Source organism: Macrobrachium nipponense, chromosome 12 (genome assembly GCF_015104395.2).
Source record: "Macrobrachium nipponense isolate FS-2020 chromosome 12, ASM1510439v2, whole genome shotgun sequence".
Lineage (NCBI taxonomy): Eukaryota > Metazoa > Arthropoda > Malacostraca > Decapoda > Palaemonidae > Macrobrachium > Macrobrachium nipponense.
In genome coordinates, this window is record NC_087205.1 from 50,964,268 (window position 1) to 50,986,767 (window position 22,500).

At 38.7% G+C, this 22,500-nt stretch overlaps 1 protein-coding gene across 1 annotated transcript in view; it reads left to right on the plus strand.

Moving 5' to 3' along the window:
* The first annotated feature begins 1,091 nt into the window (after positions 1 to 1,091).
* The window catches only part of LOC135224525 (uncharacterized), a 71,404-nt gene continuing 49,995 nt past the window's right edge, over positions 1,092 to 22,500 (plus strand). The window contains exons 1-3 of the mRNA XM_064263595.1: positions 1,092 to 1,343; positions 15,238 to 15,294; positions 15,916 to 15,995. Of these exons, the coding sequence (XP_064119665.1) occupies positions 15,243 to 15,294; positions 15,916 to 15,995 (132 nt within the window). The 5' untranslated portion in view covers positions 1,092 to 1,343; positions 15,238 to 15,242. The remainder of the gene's footprint in view (positions 1,344 to 15,237; positions 15,295 to 15,915; positions 15,996 to 22,500) is intronic.

Consider the following 22,500-nt stretch of genomic DNA (forward strand, 5'->3'; position numbering starts at 1 on the left):
ATGGGTGTGTATTTATGTGTGGGTGTATGTGTGTGTATTCATGTACATGTAATCCCAGAAGTTCCTACTTGAAATCTCTTCTATATGAACTTTCTATAAAATGCTCACTGCATAGTCGGTGTGTAGAAGGACTGAAATCGTATTTAATTCGAAAGTGATGAATCCATTTTTGCCTTGTTTCGAGTTCTTGAGGGAAGTGAAAAAATTAAATACCGTCCTATTTTCTGCTATTTCAATAATACCAAAATACTTCACAGAATTCTGGCATTCGTAAATAATTGGAAATTACAATGTCTAGAGAAAGAAGTAACGAAAAGCTACAGGAAACTGCTTGAATATCTGATATGATAAGTGTCTCAGGTAGTGGCCTATAACGAACGAAGTAGCAGCCTGGTGGCCTGATTTGATCTCTGTCCTCCAGTGAACGTCCGAATTGGGGGGATAATCCGCACTCTCCCACAAATGACTTTACCTGGCTCCTCTCTTTACCTTGGTCACTGCAAGTCGCTGAAACATACTGTTGGGCGTTCGAGTCCTTCCTCTGGTCCCCCCCCCCCCACCCACCCCCCCCCCCCCACCCACCCACCCACCCCCAAAAGGACCCATTTATTTAACAGATATATCCCCCTGCTGGTGATATTCCAGAAGTAGAACGAATTGGGGATATTACACGGCATTTGTAGTTTAATGTTTATGTATATAAAATGTCATGATGATGTGATAAAAATTTATATATATATATATATATATATATATATATATATATATATGAATTGTGTGATCCAGTCAAAAACCTGACATCAATCATATATATGTCTTTGCGTGCGTGGGTAAAAAAAGTACTTAAAATACATTTTTTAAGTAACTGGTGTTAACAGAAACGAAACACTTACAAATTGCAATGAATTCAGAATATTGAAAGAGGTTTTCACACATATAGCAAAAATAAAACCGAATGACGAAATGGGGCCGACATACAAAGTTTCTCTCTCACACCAAAGCTTGCAAGTTGCACAGATACTATTATAATTGGCGGCGAGTGGGTGGGGCCACCGTTTCCGGAGGCCCGGAAGGCTATAAAGTCTCGCTACAAACAGCATCTCTACCCAGTCGGGCAGAGAAGCTGGAATAGCATGCCCTAGTATCTCAGGTGGTCTTTTTCTTTCGTGAAGAAGAGCGTTGCGTTCGAACGGATTCCGTTAATCTCGTTCTCTTCTCTCGACATTAATCGAACTCGGGCATCGGGGACTTTCCGACTTCATTCAGTGCTGAAGTTGGAGGAAGCCTCTGAAAGCAGCCGGTGGCGTCCATTCTTGGCCCAAGAGATACTTCATAGAACCCTGGTGAGTATCAGTTTCATTTGGCTATAGCTTCCACCCTAAAAACAGATGATAAATTCTCTCTAGCAATAAATGGAAATTGAACCGATTTTCAGCTACCATCTCTAGGTGAAAGAAAAAATGAGCTCTAATGAGGGACCAGTGAATTATCACAGTAGTAGCACAAGCTGTTACGTATTGAAAAAATAGATCGGGAACACAATTTTGCTCGTGACTGTCTGCTTTGGTGGCAAATTTTATGTTATTCTTTGACCCTAAAAGAACTTTTAACCTATCAAGACAGAGGTAGCATTCCGGCTACCTGGAGATAAACTAGAAACCATGGCCTTTGACGTGACTTACATTGTAGATCTATCTTGATATCGGTTGGCACTGATGGTCTTAAGACGAAAAGATGAAGTGCCTTGTCTGTACATTTAAGATATTTTCCATTTCATAAATAACCTTTCATGTTAAATTCAGCGTCCGCCACTTGCATCAAGTGGACTAATCGCTGACACAGGTCAGTTTTTCTTTCACTCTTTTCGAACCAGTTCTCAAAGACGATAAACGTTGAAGAAAAAATCGCATCCATCCTAGGTACTAAAATATTTGGTAGACTCTGTCACGTTTTAGTAGCCAGAGTAACCGGTGTTTATTCACACCCATAACTTCTGCTGAATACAGATGAACTGTTGTTTTGGCCCTCCAAACAATACATCGTTTCAAAGCCTCTGGTCAACGAGAAGTAAAATATCATTTACTAAATAACCGTAACAAAAAATTCAGAGAGGTTTTGAGGAGACTTTATCAATATATGGTGTCCTTTCTGAGCTATTAAACTATGATCATTATAAATACTCTCATCACTGTCGCACGTGGAAAATATAATCTGCAACGAGATGCAAAGTGTGCAAAGTTAGACCTATGTTTATGGTTTCTGTCCCGACATTACTGCACCGCATGCCGAAACAGCAAACAAAGCTGGACAGCGTCATGAAATCTCCTTTCAGAATTTTTATTCGCGTGGTTTATTGTCATTATCGCCTAAGACTAAGGTGTGCCAGAAAGCCATTCATTGTTAGACATTAGCTTCAAATTATAAAAATCTTTACGAATTAAGTGCACCTACTCCCAGCATTTTATTTATTTTTCATCAGCTAAAATTTGAAATACTGTGTAACTGTCAATTAGGACGATAAAGAGTCATCAGATGCAGTGTAAGTTCTCAGATTTTAACTTCAATTGTGACCTCCGTGACCTTGCTATAAGCGCCCTCGTCTCCCATGGTATTGTCTGTATTATTTTAGAATACAACCGCTGTATCTCAAGTCAATGCTACTATCTCAGCTCCTTTCCTTGACGAGGATGGAAGGGTGAGACCGGACAAGCTTTCTTGACGGTGCTCTGTCGAAACATGCTATGTCATTTTAGTGTCTCAGTACAATTAATACCACTGTTTAATTTCCGTCTGGGGTTACAGTTTTGACTACTATTAATGTCAATATTAATCCACTGCCTGAGTAGGCAATGTATGATGTTTGTTCAATTACTCGTTCAACGATGAGATTTATGACTAAAACGCTTATTTTGCTGAGCCCAGTCAGTACATATGTAATCCTTTTGAATTGAATTTTCATGAAATAACGTCGAAAGTTGCGAAATTTGGTATTGACATTTTTCATTTTATTTAAAATAGATATAATAGATTAACGTCATCGGTTCAACGTAAAGACCACTTAGAAGAAGCTTAAATTCCAGTGATTCTCTCTCTCTCTCCTCTCTCTCTCTCTCTCTCTCTCTCTCTCTCTCTCTCTCTCTAAGCTTTGTGTAGTTGGTGATCAAAAGCATACTTAAGGCCTGTCCACACTAGGAAACATTGTTTGCAAACAATGTTTGCAAACTGTAACTGTTTGCAAATAGTTTGCAAACTGTTTTCAAATAGTTTGCAAACTGTTTTCAAATAGTTTGCAAACTGTTTGCAAACATTGTTCTCAAATTTTGTTTGCAAACAATGTTTCCTAGTGTGGACAGGCCTTTAGAATACCAAAAAAGTGATTTGGTAGATCGAATTTTTCTAATTAGGTATATACAACATTGAACCTGGGTTAAAATTAATAATTAAGCAAAGACAAGTGTCAGGTTTAACCAAAATGATAAACACGACGTAGTATCTTTTAGATACTGAGGGGAGCTTCTTGTTAGATACGAGGAGTGTCTTTTTTCTCAAGACAATATTAGGCATCGCTAAGATTTCATGCAAGCATTTTCAAGGAAAGCAATGAAGACTACAGTGTGTAACTATAGAGTGAGAGAAATTCACAAGGTGATTGGAGAGGCTATATCATGGAATAATTCAAAGGTAATCTTCCCCAAAAGTACAGTGGAATGAGTTTCGTACTTTACGGAGGAAATCGCTCCTGGGAAACAAGTTCAGTTAACCCCCTCTTCGGGATTTGAACCGCTGGCCTGTGAGATACAAGACTGAGTGGCTATGATGTATGTCGGCTGGGTCATTCAAAGGCAACCTGTTCAGATAACCAAAGGTTACTTTCGGAATTATAAGAAAACGCCTCGCTTACATTCATGTTGAATTAAGAATACATAAGCAGAAGAGCCAAGATATCCCGTAACATCTCTCTAACCAAAGGTGGTATGAACAGTCCGTTGTTGTTTGTTTGTATGGTTTTCTTACGTTGCATGGAAACAGTGGTTATTCAGCAACGGGACCAACGGCTTTACGTGACTGCCGAACCACATCGAGAGTGAACTTCTATCATCAGAAATATACATTTCTGACCCTTAAATGGAATGCACCGAAGCGGCAAGCCAAGCCCATACCAACCACGCCACTAAGGCGCTGAAACAGTCCATTGACTTTGAGAGCTGTTAAAGAAATTTCACAGTCGCCAACAACTATCATCTTTCGGTGCTTGTCCTATTCATACTAGTCACGAATAACCTCAACATCATAGGTGCGTTCTCGGGTGCTTCAAAGCAACGCACATGGAACGAGAAACAAAAGAAACAGATCTCCATGCATGGATCTATTGTTTCTTATTTCTTTAAGCGCCAAAAATCACAAATGGCCTTCGAAATGTGATGTACAGCTACACCAAAAACAGTGAAGGCATGGATGAGGACTGCGTCCAGATGTCACCTTGAATGCAAGGTCCTCCTTTCAGTTCAGTACTATATATATATATATATATATATATATATATATATATATATATATATATATATATGTATATATGTGAATACTTATCACATCACCGTGATTCGTATAAATCATTCGAGCTACAAATGTCCTTTAATATCTAATTCGCTCTACCTCGGAATTGATATATTTTCATATATGTACCGAGAGGGAATTTTTTAGTTGATAATATTTCGTCCCCCCATGGGATCGAACCACCGTCCAGTCGGACGGGGAACGAAATCAGGAACGGTCAGTGACGCTACCGAATCTGCTATCAGAGAGGCTTATAAGTTTACATCGATTCTGACCATTGCAAATCACCGCCGATCTCGGTGTATTCGTAATTAGAATCGATATGAAACCCCCTCCACCATGCTAGCCGATTCGAGCGTTTGACCCACGCAGCCATATTATGAACATCACCGTGATTCATATAAATCATTCGAGCTACAAACGCTCGAATCGGCTAGCATGGTGGAGGGAGTTTCATATCGATTCTAATTACGAATACACCAAGATCGGCGGTGATTTGCAATGGTCAGAATCGATATAAACTTATTAGCCTCTCTGATAGCAAATTCGGTAGCGTCACTATCCGTTCCTGATTTCGTTCCCCGACCAACTGGATGGTGGTTCGATCCCATGGGGGGACGAAATTATTATCAACTAAAAAAATTCCCCCTCGGTACATATATGAAAATATATCAATTCCGAGGTAGAGCGAGTTAGATATTAAAGGACATTTGTAGCTCGAAATATATATATATATATATATATATAATATATATATATATATATATATATATATATATATATATATATATGTGTGTGTGTATATATATATATATATATATATATTTATATTATATATATATATATATACGTCGTAGGGTCTCGAGTGTTCTACCCTGCACGAATGGAATGAGTTGAGTTGAATATAAATTAAGGCCAAAGGCCAAGTGTTGGGACCTATGAGATCATTCAGCGCTGAAATGGAAATTGTCAGTAAAAGGTTTGAAAGGTGTAACAGGAGGAAAACCTCAAAGCAGTTGCACTATGAATCAAGCGTTAAGAGAGGATGGAAAGAAAGATGAAGAAGGAGAATATGAAAGGAGGTACAATAAAAGGAACGAAAGAGGTTGCAGCTAGGGGCCGAAGACCGGCGCAAAGAAGCTTAAGTGCACCGCATGAGGTACACTGACGGCACTAACCCCCTATAGGGGTCAATGGGATGATGTTTATGATGGTGTGAACGAGGGAGTGACAGTTGTATGTAGTCTGCAGAGGCAACAGCAAACTGTAACTGAATGGATTCTTGTGTGGACTGTGGACGCTGCTGCTGCCTGCTTCAGCGAGTCTTGAAAATCAGCGTTTGGCACAGTCTCTGCTCGGGAACTGTTGACAATTTATCACCCACCATGTTTGCTTCGATTATCGCAAACATTGCTATAGATACATTAGAACTAAGCGACAACAGCGAGTGCAACAATGTTTTCAACTTACCTGCTTAACATTATGATGCCTCAACAATGAGAAACAAATTCCTTAATGTTTAAGGAAAGCAAGTCTTTCACAATTTGCAGAACAGCTTAAAACGGATGCTTTGTAATCTTTTCTGTCGGCAACAAACTCACTTGGATAAAACCTGAAGCGTTTTTTGGAATATGCATTGCCCATGAATAATTTGAAGAGAATTATTCTAAGCCCATATTCAGTAGCTATTTATTGCGTGATACAAAGCCACCAACCAATTATTGGACTCATTTTGGTCTAAGGATGCTGAAGAAGTTCCTTCAGGATAATATATTCAAGAAACTGTTGCTATTCACCGGCATTAGTAACTAATTATCAGGATCCAAGTCTAAATAATGAGCGAGGAATCCCGTCGGATCTGTTCTGGATAATATTAGTTGCAAATAATCAGAGAAAATTGTATTCAATTTCGTCGTGAAGAATCAGAAAAAAACAGGCGTGGAAAGAGACTGAAATTCGGCAGAGAGAGAGACAGAGAGAGAGAGAGAGAGAGAGAGAGAGAGAGAGAGAGAGAGAGAGAGAGAGAGAGAGAGAGAATTAACGATCCATTCAAGAAGGTAACAGCTCCATTACTGATGCAAAAAAGTGCACAGCCCCAGTTCCGGCATTTAATGGTTATTCCACGCATTACTAAGAGGCGTTGGGTAAATATAAACTTCATGCGGAGCGAAAAAGATGTTTCAAAACATAGCTCATCTGAAACAATGCGGAAATCGTCCTCTGAAACGGCAAAGCAACATGCAAAGCATCAGAGCAAATGAGTCACTGAGACGTTATACGCTTTCAAGACTGCTTGCGAGTTCCAGGCTCCCACAAATGGAGCGGCAAGAAGAAGGATGGCGTGAGATGAAAATGGAATGAATTCAGTCTGCGATCACTTGGCAGTCTCCACTTCCTGGTGCTTGGCAACGAGTGATCAGGGAGACGATTTCAATTCGGCTTTCTAGATTTAGATTTAGGACGCTAAAACTAACATTGTTTGTGAGTTATCTCGTTAAAATATTATATATGACATTCGAATCAGTAACTGAAATTATTCATAAGTGTGCAAATGAAGATATGTGTGTATATATATATTATATATATATATATATATATATATATATATATATATATATATATATATATATATATAGTAGGTGAAAAGGCAAAACAGCTCAATACATGGGTTGCTTTATTGGTGCCAACGTTTCAAGACTATTGTCTCATTTTCAAGGCTATAAAAAAAACAAAAATACATAAATTACAAACTTGTCCAGCAAGATTAACGTAAATTGTTACATACAAATAAGCACGAGAAAAAAAAAATATATAAGTATATAGAAATTTTAAATAAAAATCAAATAACTAAAAACACACAATGTATTAAACACTAAGTAAAAATTGTTAAGAAAAAAAAAATTAAAAATATATAAAACAAACCTTACAACCCGAGGTTCGGTTGCTGAAAGGCCTGCCAGAGCGAGGTGGAGTCGAGATAACCAAGAAAGAAGATAAGGGTGGGCGGTCTAAGCAATGTACAATGGAACTGCTGTAGTGTTGTTATTCAATGTTGGAACGAGGTGCTTAATGGCCAAGGATTCGAGTATAGGGAGTTGGTTTTCATTAGGGCTGGATAAAATTATCTGAAAATCATCGTAGTTGATTCTGCATTTGCATATTTGTGCATGGTTTCTTATGTTTGAAAGCTCTGGACTAGAAAGCTTCATCCCTGTGCGGTAACTAATGCCTATGTGTGAGTCACATCGTACTTTGAGCAGTCGGCGAGTGCTTCCAACGTAAGTCTGTTCGTTGCACGAACAGCAAGTATACAAGTAAACTAGGCCAGACCGCATCAAAGTAGGCAATTTTGATGCGGTCTGGCCTAGTTTACTTGTATACTTGCTGTTCGTGCAACGAACAGACTTACGTTGGAAGCACTCGCCGACTGCTCAAAGTACGATGTGACTCACACATAGGCATTAGTTACCGCACAGGGATGAAGCTTTCTAGTCCAGAGCTTTCAAACATAAGAAATCATGCACAAATATGCAAATGCAGAATCAACTACGATGATTTTCAGATAATTTTATCCAGCCCTAATGAAAACCAACTCCCTATACTCGAATCCTTGGCCATTAAGCACCTCGTTCCAACATTGAATAACAACACTACAGCAGTTCCATTGTACATTGCTTAGACCGCCCACCCTTATCTTCTTTCTTGGTTATCTCGACTCCACCTCGCTCTGGCAGGCCTTTCAGCAACCGAACCTCGGGTTGTAAGGTTTGTTTTATATATTTTTAATTTTTTTTTTCTTAACAATTTTTACTTAGTGTTTAATACATTGTGTGTTTTTAGTTATTTGATTTTTATTTAAAAATTTCTATATACATATATTTTTTTTTTCTCGTGCTTATTTGTATGTAACAATTTACGTTAATCTTGCTGGACAAGTTTGTAATTTATGTATTTTTGTTTTTTTTATAGCCTTGAAAATGAGACAATAGTCTTGAAACGTTGGCACCAATAAAGCAACCCATGTATTGAGCTGTTTTGCCTTTTCACCTACTACATGATGGGGACTAGCCTCGACCTCTTATTGGATATGATATATATATATATATATATATATATATATATATATATATATAATATATATATATATATATATATATATATATATATATATAAATTTATTTACTTTCATGTAGACACATGCTGATGGATTGTGGATGGACCCCTGTGCAGAAAGATTCAACAATATTGTGCTTTTATTTATACACCTTCACTGAGGGCTCAGCAGTAATATTTCCTCGCACTCTCTTCTCTTGCATCCTTAATGTTGAGGCTCTAGTTTCCAATAACTCTTTCACACAATCTATCCAGATCTTTCTAGGTTTTCCTCTCCTTTCTCTCAACAGTTCCAAATCATACACTGTTTTGACCAACCAACTATCCTTCATTCTATTCATGTGACCAAACTGTCTTAAGAAACTGATTCATCCGTAGCTCGACGCTAATCATTTACCACTCTTTCAAAATATTTCCCCATCTATCACACTCATTTCTTTTATACCACAGATACGACGTGAAGAACATGTCTTGCCAGCGACTGCTTTTTTCTTTCATTTGCATTCAGCATCCAGACTTCAACTCCATGTAGGAGAGGCTGCTGAAAAGTCCCTTCTTACGTTCAAAGCCTGGATTCCATGCTTTCCAAGTTTCCTCTAATTCTTGTGCACAACTCCTGTTATCCTCCTTCATTCTTCTTTCTATAGCTCACTTCTTCTCTTATCCCCTTATCATTTAAACTATTATCTCCCTAAGACCCATGCATATGAATCGACTGCTTCCTTTTTCCACCATCCATACAGCATTCATTGGCTCATTCATCTCTCTTGATTCCCCTTTAATCTTGTTGCCTTACCCTTGATCACATTTGCCGTGAACTTTCTCGTTCTACAAACACTTTTAAACTCTTTGCAGCTTCTCATCACCACGATAGTATCTGCAGACACTGGCCATCCTACAATCCACCTTATCGTATAAATTTGTACCCACTTCTACTGTCCTGTCTCCCACTTCTCACGTCACTCCAGCCATGAAAATATGAGACAGCCATGGAGACATAACACAGCCTCGTCACAGCTCTATTTTTACACCTAATTAGTCACTTTCTCATCCCTCACATTAACACCTGCTTCACTACCCTCACGAAAACTTAATTAAAGAACTTCTAATTGCCTTTTCTAACATCTCTATCCTAAGGTCCATATACAGCTTTTCCCCTTTACCTACAAACTTCTCACATAACTGCTTCTTGACAAACACTCTATATTCACAACCCTCTTCCCCATGTAAACCCACAATAGCCATCCCTTATCAGTCAGTCTGTCATCTATCTAACCTTCTTAATAAAAATGCTACCATACAAATTCCTGGTATACTAAGTCATACATTGTATTCTTTAATGACTGCATTACCACCAACATCTGGAGCAATGGAACAATTATTTCTTTACCCCATTCCTTCAGAACCATTCTCTCTTCCAGACATACCTTACTCAACCTGGTCAGCCACTCAAACAGACTTCAACATTCTCATGGCATGCCAATGATAATATCATTAATTCCCGGTGTCTTTCCCTCTTCCCGTAGTTCTCATTAGTAACTTCTACGAGCATTTTCAAAGTTCCACTTACCATTATTCAGCTCTACCTTTCTTTTGACTTTTACACAGTACAAATCCACACAAAATTCAACCCATCGACCCCGCACTGTTATCTTCAGACAACATCTCACCATTTGTTTCTTTTATTTAATGTCCATTGCTCTCATTAACCGTAACTGAACAATTTGTATTCTCTCTGACACTTTCCTCATCTCCACCACCCAATTTTATTAGATGCCTTCTTTTCTCTCATCATCTTCGTCATCCTTCTATAACCCTGTAACCCTTGGATTTTGTTTCGAAATTGTCTCTATAATCTCTTTTTTCTCTTCACTAACTTTCTCATTTCTTTACTACACCAGTCAGTATTTTTATCCTTATCCCATCTTCCTGAGCCACAAATACCCCTTCCTTACAACATGACCTCCCCATGGAATGTTACACTCGCTTCATATAATCATTCAACTTCTGGTTTTTAACCCTGGCCCATTTTTCATCCATTCTCCCTTTTCTTCCTCCTTCTCAAACTCACCTGTTTTGATAACCGCTACCCTTTCACCGTTCCTCTCCAACATGAACATCCAACTATCTCAACCTCTTCTGAATTCAGCAAAATGATAATTACTTGTACTTCCACCCAATCCTCTTCTCATCATTGCATCCGTCTCAATACTTTGAACACATATAAACCAATTCTTTTGTCTTTATTTGCTCTCTCAAAAATGTACTTGAGAATAACTTTCCTTGGAAACTATGTAATCATTTCCAACAATCCAGCCCCTTTCACCACATTTCTGCTAGACTCGCTCTCATACGTATACTCCAAGAGCTCCTTATCTGCTTGTAAATGCCAGTTATTTCTCTGTCACCTACCTTTAAATTTCAATAACCAACCTCAACCACCCTCTCATGTTTTCCAAGCTCCCACAAGGGCACATATTCACCTCTCCCAAAATACTCTTTCACTCTTATTGCTTCCTAATCCTGGCTCGTACACACTCATTCTCTCAACTCCAGCCACGCTCAGTCTTACCTATATGAACAGCCCTCGAAGGGACGCCACTGTCTTTTTCGTCTGACCCGAGAGTCTCTTTGATACTTGAAAAATTACACCTTTACTAGTTCTGCACCTTTCTCTTACCCAGATACAGTCATCTTTTGTCTATCAGTCCTAAATACATTGCCCTATCCTCCATATCTTACTCAGATGAATTATTTTTTTACATTTTAGTTTTTTGCATAAAAGAAACACAAGACAGATGCTCATGGTTATCGTGATTTTCACATCATGCAAGGAAGCGAGAATACCGTTATTTACTAGCGATCCCCAGGAGTAATACAAATGAGTACACCCCATAACATATATGTATATATTATATATCTATATATATATATATATATATATATATATACGTATATATATATATATATATATATATATATATATATATATATATATATATATATACTCATCTGGTGTTTGAGTATGTGTGTGGGCGTATGTATAAGTATGCAAAGGTAAATAACTTTGCTTAGCATTTGAGAGAATATAAATAGAAAGAATTTTTACATAAAAAAAGTAAGACGGACGACCGAAAAATGACAAGTGGATCAAATGTTTGGTATGAAACGAGTATGGGAGACATTTGAAAGCAAAGGGGAAAATTGTTATGTGGCCTACATGGACCTAGTAAAAATTCATGTTAAAATCAAGACAGAGGCAATGTGTAGTATGAATAATACAGCTGCTGAAAAATAATTGGTTTTAAAGAGGGAAGCAAAGAATGTTTAAAAGGAAAGCGAATGGTTGTGCTAAAAATTGTCCTGAGACAAAGGTGTGTTATATCTCCTTGGCCGGGTATTACTCTCATGGCTGGGGCATGCAAGAAGTCAGAGAAAGGAAAGTTGTGGAATAAGAAAATGACCTGAGAATGGAATGTGGCATCGCTGCTGTTTGCAGCAAAAGATACAGTACTGGCTGGTGACGGTGAAAATAAACCGTAAAATATAGTGAAACGATTTGAAGATGTTGGCAAGAGGAAACAGTTGGGAGTCAGTGTGAACCAGATTAAAATTATTACTGAAATGAGAAGTGGTGGATTGGAAACTGTTGGGAGTAATATAACTGAGTATGACAGGTAAGAGAAGAGGTAAGTCACAGAATAAGTGAAGCGAGGAAGGTTTGTTTAGAAATATCAGAAAGAGACCTGGAGTGTCTATGGAAGGCCAACTTGAAATACTCGTATATTAATTGAAAGTTGAGCTAGGTCTCCTCTATCGAAGTGATGCATGGGTGTTAAATATGAAAGAAAGAAATCTTGAGGATGAGTTGTCTTCGTATTATTTGCGATACAGAACTGCAAGGGGCAGAGATGTGGAGATATATAGTATTTGATCAAAAGAATAGGATAGGTAATCGGGTGCACCAGTGTTTTTAAATGGCTCGGTTATGTGGAAAGAATGGAACACGACAACCTGGTGAAAAGTTTATAATTCGGAAATGTCAGGAAGATAGAGGGAGACAACAAAGACCTAGAAAGAGCTATGTAGATAGATAGATAGATAGATAGATAGATAGATAGATAGATAGATAGATAGATGGCATTAAGTATACCTAGTGTAGTGGGTTCGACAAACAGCTGATGAACCTTTTGTGTAGGTGTAAGAAGTAGCTAAAGCGTCTATACGTGAGTCATGTGCTCGGGAGTTTATCTCCCATACAACAAATAGAGCATGAATGTGGCGCTGACTGATGTGTTGTTGTTTTGACTCTGTAGCCAACCGAAACGGCTGCTTGTTTGTGTTGTGTTTGCGGAGCTACTCTAGCTATCGGACAACCTCCAGAGTCTAGATAACTCACTCTTCTCGACCCCAGTACATATAGATAGATATATAGAATTGAGGCCAAAGGCCAAGCATTGGGACCTATGAGGTCATTCAGCGCTGACACAGAAATAGAGTAAAAAGGACTGAAAGATGTAACAGGAGGAAAACCTCACAACAACAAAATGAATCCATTGTTAGGAGAGGGTGGGAAGTATGATGGAAGAAAGAGAATGCGCAGGTACAGTAAAAGGAATGAAAAGGGTAGCAGCTAGGGGCCGAAGGGACGCTGCAAGAAACCTCAAATAATGCCTACAACAGTGGACCAAATGAGATGCATTCACTGCACTACCCCCGCACGGAGCCTAGTACTTGTGATATATAAACTTTACAGGCTTATCTTTCCCCTCTGGCCTTAGAACATCATAGCATTGGGGTCTGTCCTTTTATCTACACTGGTCATTTACTGTACTTCAATCTTAGCGTTCTGTAAAAGAAAACGACTGAGATGGCTGTTTGTCTGTCCGCCCTCAGGTTTTGAAAACTACTGGAGCCAGAGGGCTGCAAATTGGTGTGTTGATCCTCCATCCTCCTATCATCGAATATGCATACCAAATTGCAGCCATCTAGCCTCAGTAAGTTTTATTGTATTAAATTATAAAATGAGCAATGATCGTGCGTCTAGCACCACTAAAGGTGCCAATAACACAGGCCACCAACGGGCCGTGGCTTAAGGTTTCATGGGTCAATGCTGAGAGTTTCATGGACCGTGGCTGAGAGCTTTATACAGCATTATATGCTATACAGAAAACTTGATTTCTTAGGCGCATGTTTTGCTTGTTTTTCCTGTCCCTTCTTCTCAAATTCTTCCAGAGGAAACGTCAATTTGATGTGGTTAGATTCAAACAGCCACAAGTCACTTCCAATTATAGGATTTAGCTAAGTCTTTACTTTATACACTTCAGCAGTTCTTTTTTCTGCCACTTACGAGTCGTGAATACTTACTTATTCAAAGAGATGGTGGTCCTGAAGCACTGAACTTAAACAGATTACTTCTGCCGCATTTTGATATGCTGATACAAATGTAGTCAATTAATTTTAAACATCAGATGACGGAAGTGGACAAAAGAAAGAATTTTCCAATGAGTTTGTTGAGCACACGAGTCAACAGCTGCCCCCTCCCCCTCCCCCTCCCCTCCCCCTCCCCCTCCCCCTCCCCCTCCCCCTCCCCCCCCCCTCCCATGAAAAACTCCCAAAAACTTTAGTTCACAATTATTTTTTTTAAACCGTTCTTTTATTTTATATTTATTGTCCTGATTTAGGTAATTTTCGAAATGATTATAGAAACAGAAGTCAGAATTAAATCGAATGCAAAATTGTTGACTAAGAATTTCATGTTGGTGTAGATACTTCATTGATGAAACAATATCAGGTTTCAAATCCAAACGAACAAACAGTACACATAATAACCCACTGGGACTGAATGGATTTGCAGTGCAGATAAATATAGCTGAACCAGAAAATTTATTTGAGAACCACAAAGAACCGTGAGCTTATCGAAGGAAAACTTTTCGAAGATTTCATATTGAATCAGGAAATGACTCATCCCAGTCAAGGTCATGATTGGAGGGTGGATGATCAACATACCAATTTGCAGCCCTCTACCCTCAGCAGTTTTCAGATCTGAGGGCGGACATTTATAGGTATAGCCATCTCAATCGTTTTCTTTTACAGAACACTAAAAAGGATTAGCTCATCCTAAGCACTGGTAAGGAGATGGCCAGGAGTTAGTTGTGGAAGAGGAGATATACACTGTTGTTTCACGAAATCCCAAATCCTAACGGTGGATGGATCATGAGAGAAAATAACGTTAAACTGGCTTTTTTTAGACGAGTGTGATGCTGTGCAACTTCAATAGCTAACTATTTAGCGAGATCCGGCTTTCTTTTTCTTTTCGTTTTTTCTACTGTTCGTTTTTCCATGAAGGACAGTTTTTTCATAGCCGATTTTCAGACAGTCTCAATATGAAAATTCTTCCTCCATTATCAATTTGTTTTAATAAGATTCCATATCAATAAAAGTGAAGTTAGCAACAATACTTTCGTACCTGTAATAAGAGACAAAATTCTTAATGAAGGGAAGGGAATCATGTTGTCATTCAGTTGAGCTGCGACATTTCTGGAACTTACTTCTCTCTTCTCCTTCCAGGTGCGATGCAGCCATGGCGGTTGCTGATCGTTCTGGAGGTGCTTTTCGTCGGATATGGTAAGCCAGATGGACAAAATCAAGTCCCTTGCATCATTCTTTCTAGAATTTCTGTGACTTCACTTCTACAAGAAACTGGGGTGACCTCAGTTACCTGTAGAATTGAAGTCTTCCTAGATTTCTTCTTATTCTTTTAAAAGACTTTTTTTCAGTTCTTTGTGTTCCGGAAGTGATTTCCAAGACTAATGCAGCACATTCGCGATTGATATAAATTAGGCTTTTGAACAGTCATTATATTGTAGATTCGATAGCTAGCTAAAGGTAAAAAGTTAGAAGCACGCCTTTGTTTGTCACTTCCTCCCATATGGTAAGTTATACTCATGATTCTGGCTGCTTGCTCTAACTTGGCGATAAGGAGAGTTCTTTATCTAAGTTTACATGATCTACTTTTTGGAAAATTTCGTAAAATGTGGATGTCACGTCCAAATGCTCTGAACTCAATATGTCACTCTATTTATACAACAAAAATCAAAATTTTTTATTTTGAGCTAAAGTTTATCCAATTTAATCGGTCGTTGCTTGAGACCACTTTATTATATGGAAAGTCTTTCCATGAATTTTTTTTTTTTCTTTTTTTTTTTTTTTTTGCTATCACTCAACAACTTATATTTCCATTATCAGGAATAGCTGAGATGATGCCTGACTTCACGGAAAGCACAGCGGACGGAGCCCAGCATTTAGTGACACAAGAACATTTCCAGGTATGGCTAAGATCTTCGTGTTGCCTTTCACCTTTCAATGTTGTCCTCTTTTGCGTCGTTTCTCCCATTACTCGAATCATCTCGCACCTCTGTGCAAATTTTGTCATGAACAAGAGGGGCTGGGGCGGGTGTGGCGGGGGAGGTTTTGCAACGTCAACGAACGAATGCTTTTGTTGCAATAGACTACAGGATTGAAATTGCTTGAGGACAAAAAATTTCCTAGAACTCTCTCTCTCTCTCTCTCTCTCTCTCTCTCTCTCTCTCTCTCTCTCTCTCTCTCTCTCTCTCTCTCCTGTTTTCTTTAGGAGGAAATGATTACAGAATAACCACATTCTAAGTATTTACCGAGAAAAGTAACGAAAGAGTCTAAATCTATGAACGACTTGTAACCGCCATATCCGAATGACTAGACAATAAGACGATAGAATCTGAGGAATCGTGGGGAATTCCATAACATCTGTATTTGACAGAATAATCGACATGGATCGCATTTAATCTGAAGCCTTGAACACAGTACTATTCCCTTAATAAACTCCGAGTGCTCATTGTTCAATGGATTATTATTGAACGCAATAACAGGGGGAACTCCGCGTGACTAATTACATAACGTTATCGCGCAGTGTTTTGTGATGGGATCTATTTTTCACACTTAAGCTTACTATCATTTAATTGCTTTTTTATTTTACACGTAATCCCGTTCAGACAGTCCTTCTCTTCCTTCGACCATTTCTACAAAAACCGCAGTCAGGTGGTTGGTTTGAGTCCTTTGGTAAAATGCAACTATTTGAGGTGACCTTACCAGAGTTTTTTGGAGCGATATTTCATCTCTATTTATGTCCATTCTGGCAAAAAATGGCTGAATGGAGGAAGTCTACTTTACAAGTGAAGACATATACGATGACTTTATCAATCTCTCTATTACAAAACATAATGTGAAATGTGAGTGACTGTAAGAAGTCATATCTTCCACAAAACTAAGAGGAAATCTCCTTTCACTCACAACACTTTCAGCCGCATTTTGGCAGAGGCCAGTGCTGGCTCACGGCCCGATTATTCCAAATAAGCCAGCCAAGTGAAACGCTCCTCTCTCTGCTGTATACAACCTTTGGGTGACAGAGTTTCATACCAAAGCCGTGCCCGTCCATTTCCACAATAAAATAAGATCAACTGTCAGGAAGAAAGGGCGCGTCAAAGCATGAATGTTCGATTTACTGGAAATTGCAAACCTTCCTTTTATGTCCACCTATAAGTAAAACCTTTGAACTTTCGTTGGCTCCATCACAGCTCTTAGAATATTCAAACTAAGATGCTTAATTATTCACATTTTCAAAGTTATTCAACGCAGAAATCTGGGAAAGATCAAGAATGTTAGGAGCAATAATCTATATATATATATATATATATATATATATATATATATATATATATATATACATATAATGTGTGTGTGTGTGTGGGTGGGTGTGTAATCTCCACTTCTCAGGTAAAAACACAGAGTGGATTAACTCCAAAACCAAATGTCCAAATAATAATAATAATAATAATAATAATAATAATAATAAAACTTCCCAAACCGCCAGCAGATTTCTCGATGGAGCGCTCCTCTTCTGTTATCTGTAGAGAATGGTTGTGCAAATACCAGATTAACTGCAGCACTTATGAAATATTCCCTGGTTATGTGCATAGTTTTCATATTATCCATAATACACACAGTCTCACTTAACTCTCTGAAGTGCTTTTGGATTCAATGCAGAGGGAAAAAACCGCGCTTCCGAATAAATGAATCATTCACACCAAATGAGATGAGATGTTTAGAGTTACGGGTGCTTATATTATAAAAAGAAAACGAGGCGTATATTAGTCTATCCAGATGTAAGAGAACCCGTACCCAAGGCTTTGGAAGGCCCCAGAGTAGACATAGTATGCACAGCCCGTGTCCAAGATCATTCTGAATCCACGGCGCCTGCCAGCTGTGTTGCAGTTCAATGTGGCATCCCCTGTAGCCCTACCAATACCCAAAGTGCCACAGCCCTTTCCTACCGGCAACTACTCGCGAAAAGATGAAAGAGCCGGACAAAACACTTCACCTTCCCTGTTGTCAATTTTTGTCGTCATCCTCTGCAAAAGACTGGAATGTCGATACGCCCGTTGGCCCAGTGTGATGGATTGGCTATCAGTTCGTCACTTCAATCTCAAGTTGCCCCGATCTTCAAGCGGGCTTTCATTCGTTTTTTTACATAAATTATGAACTGAATACAGAATTTTGTACTTTGGGTTTGATGAGGTCATTCAGTGTTGAAACTGAAATTGCCAGTAATAGGTTTGAAAGGTGCAACAGGGGGAAACATTGCAGTTGCACTATGAATCAGTTGTCAGGAGAGGGTGGATCGTGAGAAGGAAGAATGAGAATATGGAAGAGAGGAGGTACAGTAAAAGGAACGAAAGGGGTTGTAGTTAGGGGCGGAAGGCACGGTGCAAAGAACCTTGAATAATACCTACAGTGCACCGCATGAAGTGCACTGACAGGACTACTCCCAATGGAGTACATAAATAACACTGCCTAGGCTAAACTTCCTAAGCTAAATTGTAACTGCACGTTCGTCAATTTCAACCAAACTGAGTTTTCTTTCCGTTCGTCTTAAGGAAAATGTAATATATTGCCTATCTGTTTTGAATCATTTATTTTCTATATATGTCATTTGTTAACATAACCAAAACATATTTATTTGTTCGTCAGCAGAGAGGCTGTGATAAAGAGACCTGCGACTCTCGGGATATTTCTCGGTTGCTGGTTTACTGATAATCATCTCACGGACCATTGTGCTCCACTTGTCAGAAACCTGTTACATACCTGATAAAATACACAGAAGGAAACGAAGAACTACTTTAATGCTTCAGTAGTTCAGCAATCTAGAGCAAAGTAAACTATTTCACCCAAGATCTTGATACACAGGTGTTAACACTCGTCTTTCCTAGGTGTGGTTATGTCGCCTTTGCTAAGTGAACCGAGTCAGTCGGCTTATTATAAAACTGCACGTGGAGGCAAAAAGGTTCTTGGTTTCCAATGCTCAATTTACTGTTGTAATAACTGAGAGGATAACACCAAAGGGCAAGGTATAAGTTTCTTACGATTTCCTAAAGATATTGAATTTTAAGAATTCTTTTAAAAATCCTTGCGAAGATCGAGTGTATTTGCATTCGCTGACGCGCCCCACATGATTAAGCTAATGAGAAATAATCTTATGGAACATGGATTTCACACAGAAAAGGGAGATTTTATTTCATTTGCTTCTGTACAAGACATGTTGGATTACATGGCAAATGAATACAATTTAACAGCAAAATGATTCAAAGTCACTGTGCCAGGAACTCGAGGCAAGGTGTCAAGTATGCGGCCCAGTCAATGTCCAAAACATGTGCACTGTGTAAAGTTTCCAGAAGAAAAAGGTTTGATTTAATCCTAAAACTGGTTGGTGACAGCTGATTTCATAGATGTATCAAATGACTGATTTGATTTGATGAATAATTCCAGTGAAAGGGATGGAGATGTTAACCCAAGAAATGCTTCTGGTGTGGATATAAATTACCAGAAAGAAATTTTGGGTAGGACAGTACACAAGATTTGAAATATGAGAGTGAAAGGTTATGCAGGTCGTTATTTAAGCTTCAGAAAGGTATTATTTTTTCTAGCAAATCTTTGATTGGACAACTGATATGTTAAGCTCTTTATATTGTCTAGACTATATAATGATCAGGGCGATCAATCAAGACTGCTTGGAGTAAGTATCGACGATGATCCTTTTTATCTGTGGTGCATCACTATGCCGTGACCGGAATAACGAGTTAAAGGCCTTAGGATTGTATATGATGATGTCTTCTTCCAAAATACAAAAAGGTTAAACACAGGGAGCTTTTGACCGTTTGCACAACGGTCGAAAGCTCCCTGCTGTTTTTTAACCTTTTTGTATTTTGGAAGAAGACATCATCATATACATTACTGTGGCTTTTAACTCATGATCCTTTTTATTAGGGAAGGAAACAAAACTCTTTATGACGATTCTCTCTGCATATCTTGTGAAACGCTAATGAGGGATAAAGTGCCTTCCTTCGAATGGTGATGGAAATGAAGGAAACTTTGCATAGCCAGCATTCTGTTCGAAAGCATTGGCGTTAAAAATGAAAATAACGATGCAAGGGACAGTAGGGAATTTTCTGGTATACACAAGTTAGCAAAAAAAAAAAACCATGATGTTATTAAGGAATTCTTTATGCTATATGGGAGGGTACATGGTCATAAAATACATCTGTAAATATCCTGAAATAGGAATAAGGAGGAAAGCCTGCAACAATGAGGCTTTGCGTGTTTTATAAAATGAAACATGAAACAATTAAGATGAATGAGACAAGTCTTTCAAGGCAGTTCGTTGTGCCACGCTTAGAGGATTGTGTCAAAAAGCTGGCGTCTGAGTTGCAGATGACGGAACGATGTTCCTACTAACATTTCAGTATACTTTGCAAAGATCAGCATTTTATTCAATATGCGGTACCTGAACAGGACTTTGAGAAATAACAAATATAATGATTCTAAGATGAAAAACAGACGAAAAAAGATTATAGGAACGAAAGAAAGGGAGAAAACGCCACATTGTTAGGTATATTACAGAATAACTATAGGCTTTTTGGCATATTCACTGACATTCCTCATTAAATATTCCTGAAAGTAAATCTTACATATTGGAAACTCTCATAATAAAATGTATTACAGCCACGAAAGCCACTTTTTAGCTTAGAAAAACAATATATTTTATTAAACTTCTGGAAACCTCCAAGCGTCTCATAAGACGGATCAAAGGAATAGTGGCGCGACGGCGTCGGTGACGTCACAGCCTCTCGGGAGTGTTGGGCCTCTGTCAAGAAATTATTCTAGATCTTGATTTCACCTATTGATGTCATACGGAGCAAAATCGTTTTCAGAATGGAGAATCAGTGAACGCGATATACATCATACATACATCCATACATACATACATATATATATATATATATATATATATATATAATATATATATTATATATATAATTGAATAACTTGATCACGAAGTATATAAAACGTGATGCTATGTATAAATAAAGGTTTTTTGCCACGTGGCAAAAAACCTTTATATATATATATATATATATATATATATATATATATATATATATATATATATATATACATTCTGTATAATTGTAAGTGTATATGTATGTGTGTGTGTACGAAAACCATTGATAATCTTCCACGTCCGTTCAAACAATCTAGTGCATTCCTGCAGACACTGACGCATACAGGCAGGTTTGTAAGGTGTCATGGAAAGCAGAGATTACGATGAAGGACCAGTACTTAAGTGGACGCTGGAAGTACTTGTGATCGTTTCATTCTACTCCGTTCGCCTACACCTACCGTCTACGATGACCTAACCACCACGACCTTGTTAATTGCTCCCATCACACACACTGAGGAGCCGCAAGGGAATTTATCCAAGACCTTAATACTCGAGAAAGGACTTAATTGACGCCATTGCATCACTAACAACGGAGGAACGATAAAAGATGCCAGCTTTTGCGTAACAGCCATTGTTGGTCTGGCGGCAGGTTTCATGTATGTTGATAATAACTACCTTCTGCTGAGCGGCCCTTGACAGCGAAGTCGAGGTGGGTCGAGGGATGTTCGTTACACGAGAAGCATTCCTTTGGGGAAGGAATTTGATTCGTTCTTTCCAACTCTCGTCTTTCTCTGATGCTGAGAGGCTGCTTCCACAAAAAGGAGGACCAATTGCAGCTATTTTGGGAAGTCGTTTCCAAAGAATGACGCAGATTCATATTCTTGTTCATTTTTCTTGGTGGTTCCACTCACAGCAAAACTGATGATGCTACCAGACTATCAGACACAACTTCTGATTTCTCCCCCGACTTTTAGCATTTGGAGATCAAAGGCCCTCCCCTCCCTTCCCCTCCTCTCCCCTACCTTGACTGCCTCCAACGCCTTCGTCACGGGACGTAGCTTTTTACATTTGTTGTGAATCTGGACGAAAATGAGCGGTGACCTTTTAACCGGGCACTTAACCCTTCCCGGCCGCACTTTCTACGAGCAAAATCACCGGTAATTGGATGTCTTGCATCTGTGGTTACTCAAAGCTATGACTTGATTTTGAAGGGCGGTAAAGTGGAGCATAATGAAGACCTGTTACATGAGCCTCGCCCCACTACCAACATTTATGGGCCACCAATTTCCCGTGCACTTCGTTTATGGGGAGTTCGAAGGAAGGAATTCCTTTCCAAATGATAAATGCCTCCGCGAGCACTGCATTGCATTGCATTGCGAAGGAAATGTCTTGGAAATCTTATCTGAGTGATCATGGAATCTTGCGCGCACGCTTTCGTACACTCTACTGAGTAAGTGACGTCCGCCGCCTTTACTCAGCTCACGAAAGTTTCTGGAAAACAACACATGAAACCACTGCTT